Raw genomic sequence first — 22,506 nt, forward strand, 5'->3', positions numbered from 1 at the left:
AGTTAAGAAGGTCATAAGTTCAAATCAAGCTGCCACTGCTGGACCCTTAAGCAAGGCTCTTAACCCTGAACTGCTCAGTTGTAAGTCTTTAATGCTGTAGATGTAAATATTTCCCAGAGGTTGTCAATAATAAAATAGCAAAACCTCTTTTTCTGTAGAATTCTGTAGAAGGTATTACTGTAAAAATCAGCCCCAGATTCCTGCATGAACAATCGGCACAAAACTCTCAGAACTTTGGATTTTTCTGAAATTAAAGACTGACATTTGGTTGATAACCAAGTTGAATAAATTCCAATACACTGTCAGGATTTTGTTATGCAATGTGAGATGTTGTAAATATTTTGAAAATCAATGGCGAGCAAATCGTCTAATACAATATCCATTATCAAAGCCACCAGAACATCTAATAATGGATATAGAGTGTTTGGTGAACTGGGATATTTGTATGCTGTCGTCCCCTCACATTCACACGTTCACTCAGGTTTGTTGACGGTGGTGTGGTGGGTCGTCTCTTATCCCAGAGATCCCTCATGTCTGTGTTACCTCCCTTTTAGTTCTGCAGCCATAGCGAGTCTTGCCGGAGTCCAAACTGCACAGTGACATTAACTTTCATACAACAATAAGGACAATTAATAATCCATATCCTTCTCATCCTGTCACCCTCTTCTCTCTCTCTCTCTCTCTCTCTCTCTCTCTCTCTCTCTCGGTCGAGTTAAACATGCTCCTGAGGCTCCAGTGACCACTGTTCCTGCCCCTCTCCCCTCCGTGGATCTTCCCACTTCGTCCAGGCCTGCCTCTGGATAGTGTTCTCTTCGACTGGAGGCCACTCTGTGCAGCTTCGGACGGTTTCTCATCAACGCCTTGGGTGGTTCCATGAAATTCCGGAGTAAGAACGGGAGCTTTGAGGATGGACTGGACTGTAGTTAATGTCAACAGTCTTCTGTTCGCTTCTGATCACCATCACTGTACCCCGCAACATTGTATATCTGCTTCAAATGGACATTCGGTGTAACCCAGATGAGGATGGGTTCCCTCTTGAGTCTGGTTCCTCTCAAGGTTTCTTCCTTATGTCATCTCGGGGAGTTTTTCCTTGCCACAGTTGCTCATCAGGGACAAACGAACTTACAAAGAACATATTTACCTTTAATCACCACATTATCTGTGTAAAGCTGCTTTGAGACAATGTTCATTGTTAAAAGCGCAATACAAATAAAAATGAATTGAATTGAATTGAATATTAATGGGGGGCTCAAGAGGCGTTAAGTTTACCCGATCACTTCCTTGTGGCAACACAACGACAGAAGGATTCATAGGTAATCTGGTTATGCAAAAAAGTGCACTTAGCTATATTAAGATTGGTTGTATCAGAGCTTGCAGGATGATCTTACAGAATTGAAAATGCTCCAAAACCCCTGAAACCGTTCCTTTGTAAAAGTTTAGCATTAGCGGCCCGGTGGCATTCGGTGGACTGTGTGATGTGGGTTAGGCATGCTTACATGATGCATTACGTATAATTTATTACAGCTAAATTCACAAAAACAAGAGACACTGACCTTTAATCCCCTTTGGCCTTCACCTCCATGCATTCCTGGTAGTCCCTGAAAACAGGAACAGGATCTTAAACTATGGAGTAGTGTTTTGTAATCTATGCTTAAAATGCATAGAAGACAAAATGTATACATGAATTGAATATATAATATATACATATATAATACTCATAGCTATAGGCTATGGAAGATCAGATCATTTTCTACACACGTATAAGGGTTTCCTGATGCTTCTAATGCCTCAAACACGCGTAGTTCCTGGAACGAGCAGGTTTCCTCCTGCTGTCTGGATTAATCATATATAATATGAGTTCCTGCAGCTTTGACAGCCATAGAGACTAATAGGTTTAGCAGGATGTTGCTTTAATGCTAATGCCAGCATAAAACAGGAAGACGCTCCAGCAAAAGCCCTAGTGAAGGAGTAGAAAGACAACTAATCAAATAGTTCAGCTTCCTAAACCATGAGTCGATGCTATAGTTCGTTTCCTCAGGACAAACATTTCATTCCGAAAAGTCTTGAAGACTAAACACAGTTTTTGCAGGTTTGCACCTGAATGAAAAACAGTTATAATAAAATGGAAAGAAATGTTTTTTTTTGAATGAACTACATGGAGACAAATGATGAAATATAAAGAGCAGGGCGTCAGTAAATGTCGGTTCTAGATGTTCGTTTTTCATAAGTAATGTGTTATATATTGCAAGAACCAATGTCTGGTCAGATGGACATTTTTTCAGAATAAAGTTCTAGCAGGATGTAAAATGCTTTCGGCAAGCACACAATAATAGTTTTTTGGATTTTGAAGTATTCCCAAGCAATCCCTGCTTCCTCTTCAAAATGTGATGTATGATGGACCTGTACATGATGTCTGTTGGAAAAAATCTCCTCCAAAAGTCAACAAAACTATGAATTATAGTTTTCTTTTTAATGAATATTCCATCGTTGGTGTACACCTGACTATATTATCATCCCATTCCACATTCAGTCTCAGTTGTAATAACCTCCACTCTTCTGGGAAGATGTTCCACTAGATTTTCTGGAGATTTATTCACCCACAAGGGTGTTAGTAAAGTCAGGTACTGATGAAGGTGAGGTGAGGAGAACCTCTGTTCAATAAAGTTCAATAAGGTTGGAGGTTTAAGAGGTCCCCTGGTGGTCTAGTGGTTAAGGTGTAGCGCTCTCACAGCTGCGACCCGGGTTCGATCCCCGGGCAGGGAACCATCCCCAGCCACTCTTAGTGCCGGTACCAAGCCCGGATAAAATGGGAAAATGTTGCCTTAGGAAGGGCATCCAGCGTAAAAACATGTGCCAAATCAAACATGAGGCGGATCCACTGTGGCGCCCCCTAACGCGAGAAGCCGAAAGAAATTTTTAAGGTTGGAGGTTGAAGCTCTATAGCAGGAGATCTTCCACTTCAACCCATGTTACAGCAGATCTTAATGGAGCAGGTTTTGTGAACTGGGGCATTTTCATGCTGGAACAGGTTTGCTCCTTCTAGCTCAAGTGGAGGGAATATTTCATGCTACTACATTTAAAGACGTCCTACACAACTGTGCTTCCAACTTTGTAGTAACAGATTGGAGAAGAACCACATATGGCTGGAAAAGTCAGTTTTCTCCAAACACTCAATTTTTTAAAATCAGTAATGAAAAGCGTTTTATGACTAACATTATACGGTTGCTATTAAAACGAAAACTTCTTGTCTTTAGGTTTTTATATGGTTTTTTAAGGTTTACTAGAGAATTATTATTTTTTTTTTTTTTTTATGAAATCGAAAACGCTAATAACGTTGAGTTAAAATGCCAGTTATATCGGCGCGATATTACACTAGTCCCCCAGCATGCCTTTGTTTTATGGGTTCGAAATATTACTAAATATTGTTAAATTGTGTTACGACAGCTATTTAGAGTTTTATCTCTGGGAACTGATTTTTGCCACTCTGATATGCTGTGACGCACGTTTTCTAAAACCTTGTTCTAATTGGTGAACAGAGGTGACGTGTTTTGTGCTGAAAAAAAAATAACAACAATCGGAATAAAATCCTTGGTAAAGTCTATTTTTTTTATGTTTTAAACCAATGTATTTTGCATTAACGTATTTTATAAAAAAAAATAGACTTTTGTTGTAGTACAATTCGAACATGTTCCTGAAGGGAATTAGTTTTGGACAAACAATAAATCCAGTGTTCATTGAATTTAGGGGGAAAGTAAACAAACACTTTATAATTTAGTGCATCCAACAAAGCCACCTTGAAATAACTCTTCGCTACATTTTCCATGATAAGCTGAAGCAGATGTTTGGTCTGCGTTTTGCTCTGCGGGGATTAGGAAATGAACATGGAAACATGTTGCAAAATATAGTACTTTCCATTTCTTCAAGGACACACAAAACAAGGGACCGAACAATGCTTTGGAGGGGAATGTAATGGCAAGGCTTAGTCATATTAATGAGTTTAAGTGAGATGTATTAGAGACAAGGTTTTATGAGTTTATGCATGAATGACACGTTGGAGACAAATTATTTCAGTTCATGCTTGGTACTTTCAATGTTTTCATGGTTCATCTCACGCGGAGACCACCAGAGCCTTTCATACCCCAAAGTGTATTATAAAAGCCACATCTCATAAACCAGATGCATAACGACAAGAATTCAACAATTAGTATAATTAATCAAAATGAGGAAAAATATTTTTTTTTTTCATGCAATTTTTTTTAATGGATTTAATAAAGTCTCCATTTATTCGGTAGAACAATAAAGAATCTGTACCTGTATTGTTAAAATAAAACGTCTGGAAGCCTCTTTATATTGCTGGGTTTACAGATATGGACTCTTATTAATCCAGACCTCTAGCTTGCAGTTTATACACTGGGTTTCTCTATAATTATACTGTTCTCACTTGCCTTGTGATGAGTTGTGGAATAAAGCCTCTGGTTCATAAGCTCATGTAAGTTAGATATCTAACCAGCCAGTAGCTTTAAAACTGCATCATTGCACAAGGGGTTTCTTCCAGTCGATTGGTGTTTGGCTTAGTCATTACCACTTAATCTCTGACTGATAATGATGGTTAATGCTCAAACAAATCTTTATCTTTGTTTAAACAGTGAGGCTTTCATTTACTTTCCAAATGAAGAGGGCCGATTTTCTTGGGCAGTTGGATAAATTGTATTAATGAAAAAAATCTTAATGAAATAAAATATATTACATTAATAGTACACAGGTTTTAATATAAACTGGTAGATTTGTATGTAAAAGAGCAGTTTGTCTGAGGACCGAATGGCTGTCACAGGAAGTGTTCTGCTTGTTTAGCCCCAGTGAAAGCCAGAGGTGGCAAAAGTACACACAGCCTTAACTTAAGTAGAAGTACAGATCCTCATGGTTTAAAATACTCGGGTAAAAGTTGAAGTACTGATTATACTTTTTTACTCAAGTGAAAGTAAAGAAGTTTTGGCTCAGACATGTACTTAAGTAAAAAGTAGTTATTACTTCTACCTGTTTTAGCTGTTAACTGGACCTCACATCATAATAGATAGATAGATAGATAGATAGATAGATAGATAGATAGATAGATAGATAGATAGATAGATAGATAGATAGATAGATAGATAGATAGATAGATAGATAGATAGATAGATAGATAGATAGATAGATAGATAGATGGATGGATGGATGTTATAGCCTAGTGGGTTAATGTCAGGGTCACCATGAGGAGTTTGAGAGTTTGATTCCTGCTCGAGCTGGTGGTTGCTCTGTTGGTAAATAAAACTTCTGGACCTTGTCCACTCTGAAAACATTTCAATTCTGTGTTGGATTGATTTCCTGGTCTTTAATGAACGATATCTCCACCAAAAAAAAGTACTTCTGTGGTCGCTCAGTGGTTTAAGGCTTGTGCCTCATCTAAACATGCATCCCAGTCTGATCTCTTCCATGGTTCAGTAGGTTAAGGCTGGTGCCTCGTTGATGGTAAGGATCAGGGTTTGAATCCTGCTAGTTGCGATGTAGGTTATATTCCTGCTTCCTAAATCTTTCTTTAGCTTTATATTCGTGTGTTGATGGTTTAAAGGTAGATAGACCTGCTCTAAACAAACTTTCTGGCCTGTCTTCTCTGATGGTTCAGTGGGTTAAATCAGGTGTCGTGCTTTTGGTGGGGTTCAGGGTTCGAATCCTGCTTTCTGCCTGCGAGTCACGATCAAGATTCACTTCCTACATTTTTCTTTAGCGATATATTTTAGTTTTTAATGGGTTGAAAAGAAAGATAGACCTGCTCTAAACAAGCTTCCGAGCCTGTCCTCACCGATTGTTCAATGGTTTAACGTTGGTGTCTCGCTGGTGGTGGGGATCAGGGTTCGAATCCTGCTATTTACAATGTGGGTTCAACTTGTGTTACTTACATCTGTATTCGCTTCCTACATTTTTCTTTAGTGTTAAATTCTTGTGTTGATGGTTTAAAATGAAAGATAGACCTGCTCTAAACAAGGACACCATCCTGTTTTTTCCTGATGGCTTAGTGGGTTAAGGCTGGTACTTTGTTAATGTTGGTGGTCAGCGTTCAAACCTGGCTTTCTGTCTGCTAGTCATGAGGTAGGTTCAATTCTTGATTCCTATGTCTTCATATTCTTCTTTTGATGGGTTAAAAAGAAAGATAGACCTGCTCTAAACAAGGTTCCCAGCTTGTCCTTCCTGGGTTAATGCTGGTGCCTTGCTAATGGTGTGAATCAGCGTTCAAATCTTGCATTGTCCCTGCTAGTCACGATATGGGTTTGCTTCCTAAGTCTGTCTTTAGCATTATATTGTTGTGTTGATGGTTTGAAAGAAAAGATAGACCTGCTCTAAACAATCAGCATAGCCTGTCCTTCCTGATGGTTCAGTGGGTTAAGACTGGTATTTGGCTGTTGGTGGGGTTCAGGGTTCGAATCCTGCTTTCTGTGTTTCTTTCTGGTCTGAATTTCTTGCTTTGAAGCATGAAACGAAGGATAAACCCCCAAAAAAAAGAAGGTCAGTTGTGGGACTTGATGGCTTTGTGGTAAAAGCCTTGCCTCTGAGCTCAGAGGTTGCTGGTTCAAATCTGGCTTGTCCTCACACTGGGTAAGTTGTGTGGAAATTAGTGTGTGGTGAGCAATAGAGTGGGTGACTGAGCAAAGGCTGTACAGACCTGCTGGGTTCAGCCTCAGAAATTGAGAGTAATAGTTTTGCATTTAGGGGAGGAGAAAAGGGTTATTAATAAAAAAATTTTGCCCGGAGCCTATGTTCATACTTTTTTGGATGTTTTTGCTTCATAACCCCCTGTTTTCAGCTTCTCAGATGCCAGGGGGGCACACGCCTGAATATTGCCCCCCTGGTTCAGAATATGCCCTTAGAAACCGTCCACATCCGACCTTCCACGCAGCCATTTCTGACACCTTCCTCACTACTGTCACTGGAACCTTCCACACTCTTAACTTTGAGTCCTGGCTGGGGTTTGAACCAGCAACCTCTCAACCCAGAGGTAAAGCACTTCCAAATGAGCCACAGGATCTCCTGCAAGAACCTGATTTTTAGGACCTTTTTTGGTTATTTTATAAAACTTTTCAACAATTGAAAGGAAAGCTAAGGGGTAGGAATTGAACCAGGTGAGTCAGATAGCAGAGACCACATCACTAACCACTACACTACCAGAGGGGTGACAAACAAGGATTTGCTTATTGGACTCTTGGTTTTTCTATAGTTAAGAGACCACTGTTTTCTCTTAGATCATGATGGTAGAGGGTCAAAACTTCTCCTTCCTGTACATTCTCTCAGTTACTCCAAGTCTATGAGAAGTGACTCAGGTACAAGAACCACATCTCCAACACCTGCACCACTGATATACCATGATTTACCAGCAACCAATTTTAATGACCTTTTATTGTTCTGTTTTTAAAAACTTCTTATAATGTTCAATATGAAACTAGAGGTAAGAATCGAACCAGGAAAGTCTTTCATCATAGATCACTAATGGCATTACTTCAAAACTCAAAACTTTGTTAGACATGTAAAGAAGCAGGAAAGACAGAGACAAAGACAAAGAGACACAGACACGGCTTTAGAAAGAGTGAGAAACAAATAGAGAGACAGCAAGAGAGAGACATATACAGTGAGACAGAGACATTTACTAAAAGAGACACAGAGACAATTAGATAGAGAAAATAGAGAGACAAAGATAGCGAGATATAGCCACTTCCTGTTGGAAGTGTTTATCCCGAGCGACTCTTAATGATCTCATTTACTAAATGAGCAGTAGTGAGTTAAGTGCTTGCTCAGGTGCCCAAAACTGGCAGCTTGGAGGTGTTAAACATGTATCATATTTACAGCATGTGATATGTATGTAAGCATATGTACAGTGATTAAATAGAAAGGCTGTATCAGTGCAGAGACGTGTGGACATCATTAAGAGCCTTTGCTATGTTTCCACACGGACAGTTAATGAGGTGATACCGGAGAAACTGCACCTCTTCAAGTCGAGTCAGGAAGCTTTTATATATAAAATTATAGACATTTTACAGATTTGAATGATGAATTGTTTTTATCTGTACGATCAATAAAGACAGTAATTTAAGTTTGTGTTGCCATTATGAGGGAAAAACCCACAAAACGCCCCCCAGAGGGTAAATTGTGTAAAACATGGCGGATTTGGTGTTTGATTTGAGACTTGGCGCAGAAATAAAACAAGAGTTTACTGATTAAAAATATTTTTATCTGGAGTTTATTTATTTATTTTATATCTAATAAAGGATATCGTGGATAAACGTATTTTTTGCCGAAAGTTTTAAATGTATATATATTAATACAATACGAATGTTTTGTATTATGTTACCTAATGTTACCTAATAATGTTACCTAATAATGTTACCTAATAATGTTACCTAATGAATGTATGCAGGCTGAAGATCCACATATAGAACACAAGCAGAGAAAAGATGATGATGATCAGGAATGTGTCTGTTCTCAGTCATGTTCTCATCACTGACTCCCTCTGTCTCATCCACATTAACCCCAAACTTCTTACTGCCTTCTGCCTGCTGATTCTTATCTCCATAAACTAGTCTACATCTGTGGTGAGTGAGGGTCAGGACTTTATACACCAGCGGATTGAAAAAGTATATTTCACCAAATCAATGGATTAAAACTAAAGTAAGAGCCGGTTTTGAAAATGTAAGAAGTAAAAAGTGCAGATATTTGTGCTAAAATGTAATGAGTAAAAGTAAAAAGTTGTCTGAAAAATAAATAGTGGAGTAAAAAACTGATACCAGAAAAATCTACTTAAATACAGTAACGAAGTATTTGTACTCCGTTACTTCCCTCCTCTGGTGAAAGCTGTCAGGTCAACAAACTCTAACAATTTGAGAATTTTGGGTGAAAAACCCAGATTCTCCTTCAGGGTCATTCCAGAGTGATCTGGCTTCAAATGCAAGCAAAGCCTGAGCTGAGACCATGCAACTCCCCATCTCCTGTCAGTTTTGTTTTTTTGGAGAACATTTTTAAGTCACAAATTTCTGCTTTACAGTTTGTGAAGCTTTAGATTTAGGCTTTTTATTATTTTTTTTTAAAGAGGGCACAACCATGGAGGCAGATTGAACAAATTCAGTAACAATCCAATGGATTCTAGATATAAAGCATACAGTAAGTTCGCTGGTATTATTGTTTTTGTTGTTTTGGCTGTTAATGCTAAGGTTTTAAAACACTATTCCTCCATGGCAATAAATACAAATATAAAAAGCAGCTTTCTAAAAGCTGATCTGACAGCTTGCATGCTCTGTTTACAGCATGTAGATTTTTACAAATGAATACTAAGAATATCAGAAGAAAAAGGCAAAGTTTGAAGTTCAAAAGGAAATGTGTATGATTGCTGTATTGGTTTATGGTTAATGCTGAATCATACACCACTGTGGGACCTTGTTGTAAAATCTTGACATGCATTTCCAGTGGTGAATCCTGTGGAGTTGGAATAAGCAAAATACAGCCAACATTAATAATACTTTGGTAATACTGGTTATAACTTTGAGAAACTCGCTTATTGCCCTGTTGCAGTATGCTATTATGGTTAAATGTTGGAAAAAAAGGAGTACTGGCGGAGTTTATGGCGAAAACGTTTATTCTCTAAATGACACTGAACCGCAAAAGTAAGCGTAAGATTTGTCATGGGTTGTCGTTTTACGTATTTAAATGACTCTGAGCTCCATAGACTGTTTTTAAAGGCATTCAATTCAATGATTATTAAATTCCGGCCTTCCAAAATGAATCGCTATTTAAATATTATTGGTGCGTAAGAATAAATATTTTAGAATACACTTACAGGATGTCCTTGTGTCCCATCTTGGCCAGGAATTCCAGGAGTACCAGGATCACCCTTAAGAACCAAAAGAAAGGTTCATGTTTAGAAATAGACAGCACAATAAGTGTATTGAACATTGGTGAAATAACCATACGTGTATATTTACAGTCTGCTCTGAAGGTATTTGAATGGCAGAACCAATTTTCTTTTTTTCCACACACTGACGTCTTTAGAGTTTAAGATGAAGGAGACAATTCACCGAACAACCATGACATTAAAATCATCTCCCACTGGTGCATCCACAAATAGACACATCCTGAGATATATATACTGTACAAGTCCTGTAAATTGTGATGTCAAATTTCCATTAGCTGAACTTCAAACAGTCCCTGAACAGTTTTTACATTATGAAAAAAAAAAAAACATTATCCTGCTGAAAAAAAAACTCTGCCATGTTGCAATGAAGGGAGGTGCTAGATTAGTGGTTAAGGCATTGGATTTTGGATCTAAAGGTTGTGAGTTCAACTCCCAGCCACACCAAACTGCCACTCCTGGGCCCTTGAGCAAGGCCCTCAACCTCATAGCTGCTTTGCAGATAAGAGCAACTACCGAATACCATCAATGTAGAGTTAAATGTAAATTCCAGGAATTCCTGAACATTGCCCAGAGCATCACACTACATCTGAGGGTTTGCCTTCTTTATGCTAAAGAAAACGTGATTCCTCAGCTCACATGCCCATTGTATGTGCTTTTGAGAGTAGATAGTGGTCATCATGGACTCTGACTGGTATGCAGCTACACATCTGTGATGCACTGTGTGTTCTGACTCCTTCTGATCAAAACCAGCATTAACCTTTTGTAGAAATAGTAGCCATTCTGTGGTTTTGGAAACGAGAGCAGCTTTCGCTTTCCATGCACATCAGTGTTTATGACCGTGTCATTGGTTTATTAGTTCCTTGTACCACTTTTGTTAGGTACTAACTTATATACTCGAAAACACTCGACAAAACCCTCTGACCCAGTCACCTATAGACCACAATCTGGCTCCTGATCTTTGAGAGCGCAATATATACTTACTCGCTAACTGATTTTAAGGATTTTTGAGCTTATTGCACAATGTATTTAACAGCGAGTGCCCTCGTCTCAACCTAATCTGACAATAAATACATGCATCAGACTGCCTCATGCTACATTTAAGCTTTTCTGTCATCAACTCTTCCAGGTCAATCAAGCAGTCATTGTAGTAATTATTCTCGAATCCCTGAAGGAAAAGGAAGAATGTCTGAGTTTATAGGCACATGCTAGACAGGACAGGCATCTGCAAGCTTAACAGCCGCTAGTTTGATGACTTGCCACAGCATGCAGCAAAAAAGTTGGCAAGAACTTTAGTGTGTAGTGTAATGTTATCTACTAACTAGGGGTTGTTTCCATTGTACATAGAGAGCTGAATAGAAATATTCGAAATGATAGAAAATAAAGTAAATATTAGGTGAAGTAGGTAACGAAGTACAGAATTTCAGACAATCTTAGCAAAGTAAAAAAGCTTGGGAATGGAGAACCAATACATAGCAGTCACTTTCTATTAAGTTGACGGGAACAGATCTAGCAAGCGTTTCAAAGTTTCTTTTGAAAAGGAATGGAAACAAAAACCCATCATTACAAATCGGGAAGGAAATTGCATGAGCCATGAATTAACAGCATATTGCCATACTGATTCGCCCAACCAATGCGGTAAAATCCATGGAAACTGGACTTGCCAAACAACCTCTGTGTTCCATGCTCTCAAACTGTAGAGGTCATTAATATCTAAAACATGCTTATGTTTTTCCTCTTGAAACTTCAGTACAGACCTTTTGCCCAATCCTTCCTGGAATTCCATCTTTCCCATCTCGTCCATTTGTCCCCTGTAGAAAAACAAACAAAAGATTATTATTGGTTTGCTAACTCCTAGCATTAGCATAAAAGGGAAAAGTGCACACATACAGGTTGTCCTGGATAACCAGGTGGACCAGCAGATCCGCTGTTTCCTTTTTCACCCTGTAAGTAAAACATTTTTATAAATTTGACCGTTAATTAACATTTTTTTTTTTTGTATGTATATTAAAACTAAAAGAATCCACTAATATTGTCTGGATCATTAAACACTCATACATAGTTTAATAAATTAATAAATTGTCTACATATTTGTTTGACTTTGTACCTGTTGTCCATCTTTGCCTGGCGTCCCCTGCACACCTTGAGAGCCGGATGCTCCCTTAGATGTTGATTTTGGAAAAAGAAAAAACAAAAATTGTATTCGGTTGAAAAAATTGCAGAACATTATTTTATGAGTTACAGTTACAAATATTTCAACTAACACTAACTAACAAATATCTGTTTTGTACCAGACTGTACCAGGTGAACATCACAGAAGAAGAAGTTTCATCATTTTTTAGTTCAACTTGGAATTCAATGGACAGAGATGTTTCCTTCACTGTACCACCTAGTGCTCTTTTTAATCCTCATAATGTCATGCCGTAAAGTCGTGTATAAACTGGCCTTTAAGTGTAGAACTTAAAAGTCTCAGCTTCACAGAAATGAATCTTAAAGATCTAGGGTCAACAATGTAGAAAAGCAGTCGTTTAAAGAAGAATATAAACTTTCCAAAAATCCTGAATTTTCTCTCTAAATAGCAACTGTACTTGTGTAATGCAGTGAGTAATACCAGTTGGCTTGGATCTCTCAGTTATGTGGGATGATCCCTTTCTTTGGCATTAGACAATGGTGCCCTGTGAACAGTGTGTCTGTAGTCAGTGATCTGATGTTATCTAACTCCAGTGTTACAGAGGAGAAAACCAGCTCTTTGTCAGAAACAATGGCGGGTTTCCCTGAAGCTTGTGAATGTGCTCTGGAGGTTTGGACACTCTGCACTGTGTGGAATTAAAAATCTGGCCTCTGAGTTTTTTGGGGGTTTTTTTGCAGCATGTTAAATATCTTTTAAACCACAAGGGAAGTTTTAAACCCCTAAAGAAATTCTGCTGTCCCGAGTATTAATTGTGCATTTGAATCATTTAGTGCTTAATGTGCCTGTGCACAAAAGTCATGACGGAGTTTTGGCAGCCAGTGGATTAGAGGGTTTTAACTAGGCTCTAGCAATAGCATTGAGCCAGCCAAACTTGCATTTTCCATTGTGTTAACACACACAGTTATTTACCACACCTTTTTTTTTTCATCGCTGTCCCAGCCACTTCCTTATTTGGTCAGGGCACTAATCCTTCTATGTTTATAATACACTTGTCAGGGCCATGTTTGGTCTGCTCAGGGGGGACAAATATTTTGCCTGCTGATTATTTCAAGTGCCTTGGAATGTCTGGATATAGGAATAACGAGCCACTCGTATATCTATGGCTTTGAAACTGAAGGTACCGAAAGATCAGTTCCCTTATTCGCAGACGATTGTGACGACACTGTGTTCCGTCAGTCAATTATGCAACACAGAAAAATACTGTAGATTCAACCGCAATTATTGTTTGTCTACAAATGTTATGTTAAAGATCTACCTTTTCACCCGGTTGACCCGTAGGTCCAGGTAACCCCGGGACTCCTCGTTCACCCTGCAGAGATGCAGGAAATATTTATAATAATCACAGAACTCCCAAATTCTAACATGGACGAATAAACATTTTGTATTCAGTAATATAATATAAAAGTTGTGATATAATGTGGGGAAAAACTATTCAGACGCTTTAACCACTTTTCTGTAACTAATAAAATGAGCAAAAAGTGAGCACAATATATAATATAAACATGAATAAAAGCAGTTTTTCTCTTTTTTATCTTTAGCAGATCAGTTATGCATGGGTTGTAGAAATAATGGCTGTGTATCTGTTGTTCCTGCTGCTTACTGTTCATCCTGAGTGACAAATGGCTTTTCTTCTACCTTTCTAATCATCAGTCTAAGATCAAATGGTAAAATCAGACTTGGTTCACCTGTTTGGATGATTATTTGTGGTTTTATGAATTTTCCACCTGTATATTATTAACCTGATTGTACTGCTGGGATTATTTTCACATTATAATTCTTCACTTCCAGTGTTTTTACAGGTGCCACGTTTTTTTCCCTGTAGTGTCTGAATACCTGTTTCCCCTCACTATGCATTAGAAGACAATGGAAATAAATTGACCCTTACAGGTTCCCCAAGACTTCCTTTATTCCCCTTGTATCCATCTGCTCCACGAAGCCCCTAATAGAAACAAAATGTGTGATATCCAGATAATGTGTAGGTTCATTTACAGAATTAGTTTACATTACTGAGAATGATTTGCTTACTGCCATGCCAGGAGGACCTTGAAGACCAGTGTTTCCTCTCGGCCCGGGTGCGCCCTTAAAAACACGTAGAAATCAATTAATCCGCATATTAGTCCGGGATACGTACAGTGTTTTTTGAAAGATATCCAGATTTTCTTTATAATTAACAGGTTATCATTTCAGATTTAACAGTCTTTACTGCTGTGTGATAAGAAGAACTAATAATGATGGTGCTGTAGATGGCTTCCTTTGTGTCCTGCTGGGTTTGCTATTGAGTATTAATACAGTGTTCAGTGGTGTGGAACGATTCATGATTTTCAGAGACTCATCACCCTCAGAACGACTTATATTTATCTCATTCATACAAATGAGCAGCTATGGCGTTAAGGGCCTTGTTTAGGGGCCCAGGAGTGGCAACTTGGTGTGGCTGGGATTTGAACTTACAACCTTCTGATGCAATGCCAATACTGCCATCCCATAGACAATAAAGCAAACCTATCAAAGGAAATGCTTAAACACTGTCCACATGTGACTCGTGCCAAGAGGAAAAGGAACATTGTGGGTTCCTGTAATACAGTCAAAAAAGGTGCTGATGCTTGCTGTTACTAATTATGCGGTTACTCTTGGGGTCCTTGGGGTATTTTAATCACTTTCTGACTAGAATAATCACCTCATTACAACAGACAGAGAAAAACTGAACTTTAATAACAGCATCAGCAGAGAGAGAGCTAATTGGATCCATGGCGAAGCTACACAGCTGTTTTGTTTTCACAGATTGGAACATCTTCAAACAGGCAACAGATGGGATGAATGATTGAAGGAAGCAGACTGTCAACTGATCAACACTTGGTAATGAGTTAGATTTGTTGCATGAAAAAATAGATTTACCAGGCAATCACAGGAGAGCATTTTGCGTTGCTTGAGCATCTAGCAGACGTTTATTTGTTAAGAGATACATTTGTCTGAACTTCCATCCTCCATAGAATCTCATATTTTTACGGATTGAGGTCTGGGGGTTGGAGTAAGTCTGAATGGAAAAAGCCTTCAGTAGTAGAAGCAGCTACCAGGAGCTGTGACAAGAACACTGCTGGTGCCTACTGGGGTGACCTGTTATGCTACACTGCTGCTGAGGGAAATTGTCAAGATCTAAATAAAATAAAAAAGACAAGGGTATGTGGTCCAATTATCATATCAAGCCATTCTGGCTTCCCCAGGAAAGTCTATTCTTCATCTGATAGAAATTCAAAGGCCATTCTACAAGATGCAAAACCACTCACTAGCAGTAAGAATCGGAAGGGCAGCTACAGATGAGTCACAAAGTTTTAGAACCAATATTAACCTCTACCAAAGTGATGGCACGTTTGGAGAAAGAAAGGATCGGCTCATGATCCACATCTTGTAAGTTCATCGGTCAATCACAGTAAAGGTTTGGACTTGGGCTTGTATGGATGCTTCCTGAACAAATTCACTAATCATTCATAATTCTCACTCATAATCAAAAACTATACAATTCATATTTGGTTTTAAAATAATGCTTTAAAGTTATTAAAAGCATTTAGTAATTTTATCTGGTTTCTTTGCACTATTAGGTACAATTCTACCCCTAAAGGTTCCAAGAACTCATTTGGTGTCTTGTGTAGCTCTGCATGTGCTCTGTTGATTTGAGGTTTGTATTAAACTGTGTAGTACTCACAGGCTTACCATCAGCACCAGCAGGACCAGGTTTGCCGGGATCCCCAGGTCTTCCTAATTCCCCCTAAAGAGATCATAATACACAAAGAGGTTAGAACATCCACATGATAAATCGATTGCCTTATTGCACAATATATAAAAGATATATAAAAGATTTTTTACAAGCTACAAACTTTACATTTGTGAATATTCCTTAATCTTGGTTGAAGCTTTGAGAAGATTCTAGACATTTGGCTATTCAAATTAACCTGCAGCATGTGTTTTTAAGTCATGGCTTGACCTTATAAACTTCCAGCATTCTTTATAGACGTTTTATGTGAATTTACTGCATTGGGTGAGTTTAATTGAATTCCTGAATCGTGTGGGGAAACTACAACTGAAATGTCAAGATCCAGCTTTTAGTCGTTTAAGCACGTTATGAGACTTAATTTACTCCAAAAGAAGCTAAAATGGCTGAATGATTTTAACCTTTTGGCCTGCAGTACCAGGCGCCCCAGGTGGACAGACGCATGGCTCTGGGGTTGGATCGATATCAGCTGGTCCACTGGCACACTGAAAGAATACCAAAGAAACCAGATATTAGTTAAAATGTCTTCAAGTGTGAGGTCCTGGGGTTTCCTGTAGCTGCCTGATTTAAAAAAGTCAAACAAAAAGCACAATGCAAAACAGCGAGCAGTGCCCTGAGACATCCCTGAGACGATGTGTGAGCGCACATAGTATAGAATGAACACAGAGCCATATTTCTGCACACTTTATATACACTCTTACAAAACAGTACAGGGAATCTTACCTCCAGAACTGACATGAGCTTAGCAGTTACTTTTGAAAGCAAGCAAAGCCATTGGCCAAAATACATACCTCTCCATCCTACAAATGAAAAAAAAATGACATGATGGAATCAGACAACCTGAAGCAAATCAGCCAAATCCATTAGTTAAAAAAAAAAAAAATAAATAAAAGTAGTGTGGAGAAGGAACATTTCAGACTTTAGATTTAACAGGGAGAGCAATCAAAAGCATCTTCTGGATCAGGCAACCAGGGTTAGTAAGGATAAAAGTGTGACAGAAGCAGGAAACAGTAAAATAATTACAGACATTAACATCATTATAATTGATAATGCAACGTCCCGAACTATAATTCTAGGTTAGCACACAATTTTTTGGGTAAAGATGCATTATGAGATTATCAGAACACGGTCTGAAATACCGAATCACTCATCTAATTGTTATCACAGTATGGCTTATACTGGAAAAATAATATGATAGTAATGGTTGGAATTTATTCGCTCATGCCAAAAAATGGACATCCAAGATTTTTGTACTCACAACTCCAGGTATTTCACAAGCAGTTTCCCGGTTATTCTGCTCTGGATCACAGTAGATTCGTAGTTTCTGGATTTCAAACTGTTCAAAAACAAATTATGGTGTGTGTGTGTGTGTGTGTGTGTGTGTATATCATATATATACATTTTTTTGGTATTAAAGTGAATGAATTGTTTAAGTACAATCTGTACAACAGCCTTTAACTCATTATACATTCCATAATGTTAATTATAATAAAGCAGCCGTACACTTACAGGAACAGTTGTTTCTTTTCGGACATATTTCCCAACTTGTGTCTTTCCATTGATAAAAATGCCAGCAGGAGGTTCCAGGGTTAAGCTCTCGATTTCCAAGTCGTCAACATAAAGCGTTACGTCTTCCTCTGTCACCAGAAGACGAAGCTGATGCCATCTCTCATCGAAAAGTTTCTGTGAACGACAAGAAAGTACCAGGTATTTTTCCATATAATGCTGGATTTAAGATTTCCCATGCAAACTTTGATTTAAAATTTGATAGCTTCACAATATCCACATATTATTTGTTGGGGTTTGATAAATGCATCTTTCCAAATTGTCCAACAAAATTATAGAATAATCGTAGTAGAACAATAAAGTTCTTTATATTCTTGGGGTTGTGATTCGGCGTTTCTTCAAATTAAAGCCTTTTTGTTGAAAGCTCTTTGAATAACAGCAGTTTCTGAACAATTACTGTATATAATTTGTTCCAAAATTGAACATTTTTTAAGGAATACATTATGTTTTTATATATTATGTTGTTAATTAGGAAGCTAATTATTCTAAGGTTCATCAAAGCAGAGCGCAGACATTTTTATATATAGTGGTTCTTTTAATATATTAAATTATTTGACTTCATTAGTTGTAAGATTCATTCAATCTTGATTTTAAATGTTCAATACTGACCCAGGATTAGGAAAGATCTCAGTATTATAATAAAATGTAAGTATTTACTTTTGCTGGTGATTTGGTGAAGACCACCGTCTGTGTTCCGCCTTTTGTCGTACTCGTAGTAGTGAATGTCACCGTCCTCTTCAAGCCATTTAAAGTTACTGCCATCTGAGGCTCTCCATCTGTGGTCTGTATCCTCCAGAGATCCCAGTCCTCCGTTAGGACGGAGCCTTTGTATTTAAGCGTGGCCACAAACACGTACGATGGTGGAAGTCCATCGGGAAACAAAGCCCTATAAATAAAGATTTACATCTTGTGATTGTTTGAGAACACAAAAACTCAGAACTCAGAAAAACTAAAACGCATTCTCTGAAGACTGTACCTGGTATTTTCCGTTAAATCATCTCTGGGCGTCACTTGGTAGGCTTTCATTCCATAAAAGGATCCTTGTGTTTTTTTAGCCTTTTTGGCCAATTTCAGGTGAAAAAGAATATCAAATCCCTTCTCATCCCGAGAGTCAATTGGTATTTTGTTTGGGCAGACAGTTTCTACAGTGAATTAAAGGGGAAGAAAACAAAAATGATTGTGTTATTGCATTTCGTTTGGTCAAAATTCTATACGATACCACAATTACCACATTGGATAACCCAATGTGCTCATTCAGCTACAAGAGAGTTAGTAAAGTCTTGTAGATGAGGTGAGGAGGCCTTGGGTGCAGTCATCATTCACATTTATCCCAGAGATGTTCAAAAGGGTTTAACGATCTTTAGCAGGAGATCTTCCACTCCAACCCATGTAAAGCAGATCGTCATAGAGTTTGATTTATGCACAGGAGCACTGTCGTGCTGGAACAGGTTGGAGTCTCCTAGTTCAAGTGAAGTTATAATTATGTGCCCCCAAATCTGTGGTAGCAACTTGGGGAAGAACCACATCTGGCTGGAAAATTCCCAAACATTTGTCTATATACTGAAAATAAATCCTATAATCATTTCATTTGCTCTTGCACTGAAGTAGAATGAGTAAATTCAATCAGTAAGAATCAAACTTTGGCAGAGAACTCTGGACATCTTGCAGATCTGCAACCTGTCCAAACTACATCTTAGCCAGTGCAAAAAAAAACAAAAAAAAAAACAGATGACCATTCCATCTAGACAATTCCAGAATGTTCAGTAGATGCAAAACGTTTCGAATTTGAAACATTTTTCCACAATTCTGAAGCAAAATCGGTTGCAAATCTTTTTACCAGATGTCACGAACGTGCAGACTTGTGCAGACGTGACGGATGCAAGTGCAGGATAGCGTACGCTAAATACGACAGTGATCAAATCCAAATTGCAAGACAAAAATCACGAGGCAGAAACAAACTGTGGAGTGTAAACAAAGTTAAGCAGAACAAATATCAAGAAAGTATGAAACCTACGGATAGAAGAAGAAAAAATTGATGCAGTCTCAAAAGTCTCGGTTCTATCTGAACCCTTGTTCTTGAAGCTCGTTCACCATTTCTGTATTATCACACTGAAATGTGATCCTGGCAGAAGCTTGAGTCGAAAAACGATATACCAAATTTACATCTATATTTACGGCATTTGTCAAACGCCTTTATCCAGAGACTTACAACTGAGCAGTTGAAGGTTAAGGGCCTTGTTTAAGGTAGCACTAGGTTAAGGTGCTTGGCAGCACTAGGATTTGAACTTGTGACCTTCTGATCCAACCACTGAGCGACCACCTCCTAAACTGACCTACCGCCAAATGAGAACCTGCAGTGCACCATCAAGTCCACATTCTGGTGACATTTCTGAGGGGTTGACATACAGCATTTGATTGGTCCTCACTCATAATTCAGAAGGGTTTCATTTATATTCTGCTCCTTCTGGTTTTCTCCTCCGCTTGTTGCGCCATTTAAGGAGTATTGAAACAGCAAGGTGGATTATATTGGTGAGATCAGACTGGCTGCAGGTGCATGTGATCAGACTGGAGAACTTGACTCCAGATTGGTTGATTGCATATCTTTTGTATGTTTGTAACAGTCATGGTTTTTAAACTTCATGGTTCACACCTAACCTCATTTAGGGAAGATCTGGTAGAATTGCAATGGCATTATTTATGTAGTGAAATTTCTGCTTGAAAAAAGATCAAGATACTCGGGGGACAAAGTTCCATGAAAATAACTCTTTAATGTTCTACACTCGAACAAAAGGGTTGGAGCAAAGTAGACTCGAGTGAAACCACTAAAAACTCTAGTTGAAGATTCCAATTATGTATACAGAATATTTTACAGTACATTTGAAATGAAAATAGACAGAAAAAATGGCCAGAAATTCTGCTCAACAAAATGATTCCAAAGAGCGAAAGAGAGAAAACAGTTTCACAATGTTCTGGATTGTAAACCTACTGTGGAGAATTAATCTAGATAAGTACTAGGCATAATTCTTTTTTACCAAATATCTCATTCTTGGGCGAGATATAAATGCCAAATGCCTGTGATGTGTCAGATTGGCCCCAGCTCTGAATATTGATGATCTAAATGTTTACCTTCACACAACTTCTGTCGAATTACTTCACGAATCTTGGAGATGGCTTTATAGTCTTCGACATAAAAAACATAGGTGGAGGACGGCTTGTTGGCGATTGTTTTCAGCTCCGCCTCCTCTGTTTCAGCCCCAACACCAATAGCAAAGAGTATTATCCCTTTTTTCCGTGCCGCCTCTGCGGCTTCCTTCACGGAATCCTGCGACTTCCCGTCCGTCAGAACCACGGCGATTTTTGAAGCCCCGTTTGGACCACGCTCCGATAGTGCAAACAGCTTCTCATTGGCAAACTTGATAGCTTTTCCAGTGTTAGTGTTGCCCCCCATGTATTCTATGGACTCCATGGCTTTGATTAGGTCTTTGGTTGAGTGATGTTTTCCCAGCGGTATGTGTAAATCAGGTTCATCACTGTATTGAACCACACCGATTTGAGTGAACTTCTGGCCAATGTTAAAGCTTGTCGTGATGTTCATCAGCCACCGTTTAACGATCTCGAAATTTGTGTCATCCACACTCCAGGAGCCATCAAGGATGAATACTAAGTCACTTGGAGCAGTTCTGCAACCTGCATGGCAAAGAAAGAAGGCTGCTTTAGTTGTACGATCTTTAACTGCACTGTATGGACAAACTTATCTGGACACATGACTTGAACATAATAATGAGCTCCTCTCTTCTGGGAAGATGTTTCACTAGATTTTGGAGTTTGTATGTGGAGATTTTTGCTGATTCAGCCATAAGGCTGTTAGTGCAGTCAGGTGCCTGTGGTGCAGTCAGTGTTCCAAATCATCCCAAAGGTGTTCAATAGGGTTGAAACCACTCAAGATCTTCCACTTCATGATGCTCACTTTAATCACAGGGGCAATGTGACCCTAGAACAGGTTTGGGTTTCCTGGGAAAATCTAACGATCCTGCACTCAAAGGCTTCCTAAAAAAACGTTTGCTTTTAATTATGTGGTAAAAGTTTGATGAAGAACCACATATGGCTGGAAAAGTCAGGTGTCCCCATACGTTTGTCCATACGGTGTAAATACAAACAATGAACTCACACTACATTAATGCAAACTCGATAAAGGAATTGCATTGACCATGATAAGTAGATGATGATCAGTGGTTATCTGAGACTGATGTCTCCATGCAGTGGGAATGGGAATTGAGAAAAGCATCTTACTTAATCTCATGTCTTCATTTTGGGCTGTGCAAAATAAGTGAAGAAACATGACGTACACACACCAAAAGACAAAATGCATGGATCTCATTTTGTCACCAGTGATCCTGAAGCACCAAGCCTCAGTTTGTACCTAAAGAGAAATGAAGATGAAAAACGTCAAGTTAAAGACAGTGTGGAATCTCAAGTGATTACAACGAGGTGCCGCACGAACAGCATGCCTTGATTGGCATCATTTAAGATGAAGAGATGCACCGCAGCCTGACTGAAGCGAAAACAACAGATATTGTTGTATTGGAATCCGATGTAGAACGTTATAAAGAAACTGCTGCTATTTTACGACTACTGGTTATGGTTTGGCTACGCAGAATTACACTTTGAGAGGCTTCACATAACTACGGTTCCTGCGGGAAACCACGTATTTTATTATGGTTTCCAGAGGGAGAATGATTTGCAGACATTATGAAAACACGGTAATAAACAGGGAACACATATTTCATAGAGCGCCTTTGGCCTGTTGATCACTCAATATGCAAATAGACAAAAACAAGATCTTTTAAAATAATGATTTAGAATTAAAACCCTTATAAGCAATTTCAGTTTTGTAGTACGTTTTGCTTGACAGGTTTATCGTCAGCAGGTTGTTCTAAGCTTTGACCTCAAGACAAAAGTACTGTATGGCCTTGTTGGTGTGTGGGTGGGGGTGTTAGGGAGCGGGGGATCGGGGGGTTATTGGACTGGGGGTTATCTGGAACTCACCACCATTTGTATGAG

General features: G+C 38.6%; 1 protein-coding gene and 1 long non-coding RNA gene across 4 annotated transcripts in view; one reads left to right on the forward strand and one right to left on the reverse strand.

Moving 5' to 3' along the window:
- Window positions 1-22,506, reverse strand: part of col21a1 (collagen, type XXI, alpha 1) — a 39,945-nt gene that overhangs the window by 15,838 nt on the left and 1,601 nt on the right. For 2 of the 3 annotated variants that reach the window (XM_083539108.1, XM_083539110.1), the window contains exons 2-18: window positions 22,492-22,506; window positions 21,736-21,865; window positions 20,572-21,132; window positions 18,422-18,587; window positions 18,103-18,331; window positions 17,389-17,562; window positions 17,138-17,215; window positions 16,281-16,364; window positions 15,814-15,876; window positions 14,142-14,195; window positions 14,002-14,055; window positions 13,372-13,425; window positions 12,033-12,086; window positions 11,816-11,869; window positions 11,683-11,736; window positions 9,854-9,907; window positions 1,554-1,598 (exon numbers count right to left, since the gene is read on the reverse strand). The exon at window positions 22,492-22,506 is cut by the window's right edge and continues 110 nt beyond it. In XM_083539108.1, the coding sequence (XP_083395234.1) occupies window positions 1,554-1,598; window positions 9,854-9,907; window positions 11,683-11,736; window positions 11,816-11,869; window positions 12,033-12,086; window positions 13,372-13,425; window positions 14,002-14,055; window positions 14,142-14,195; window positions 15,814-15,876; window positions 16,281-16,364; window positions 17,138-17,215; window positions 17,389-17,562; window positions 18,103-18,331; window positions 18,422-18,587; window positions 20,572-21,132; window positions 21,736-21,865; window positions 22,492-22,497 (1,914 nt within the window). In that variant the 5' untranslated portion in view covers window positions 22,498-22,506. The remainder of the gene's footprint in view (window positions 1-1,553; window positions 1,599-9,853; window positions 9,908-11,682; window positions 11,737-11,815; window positions 11,870-12,032; window positions 12,087-13,371; window positions 13,426-14,001; window positions 14,056-14,141; window positions 14,196-15,813; window positions 15,877-16,280; window positions 16,365-17,137; window positions 17,216-17,388; window positions 17,563-18,102; window positions 18,332-18,421; window positions 18,588-20,571; window positions 21,133-21,735; window positions 21,866-22,491) is intronic. The other variant, XM_083539109.1, reaches the window with a different exon arrangement.
- LOC310724807 lies at window positions 1,605-3,624 on the forward strand. The gene is made up of 2 exons (XR_014533169.1): window positions 1,605-2,673; window positions 2,922-3,624. It is a non-coding gene; the product is annotated as an uncharacterized lncRNA (long non-coding RNA).

The sequence above is a fragment of the Silurus aristotelis genome (genome assembly GCF_946808225.1).
Source record: "Silurus aristotelis genome assembly, chromosome: 4".
Taxonomy (NCBI): domain Eukaryota; kingdom Metazoa; phylum Chordata; class Actinopteri; order Siluriformes; family Siluridae; genus Silurus; species Silurus aristotelis.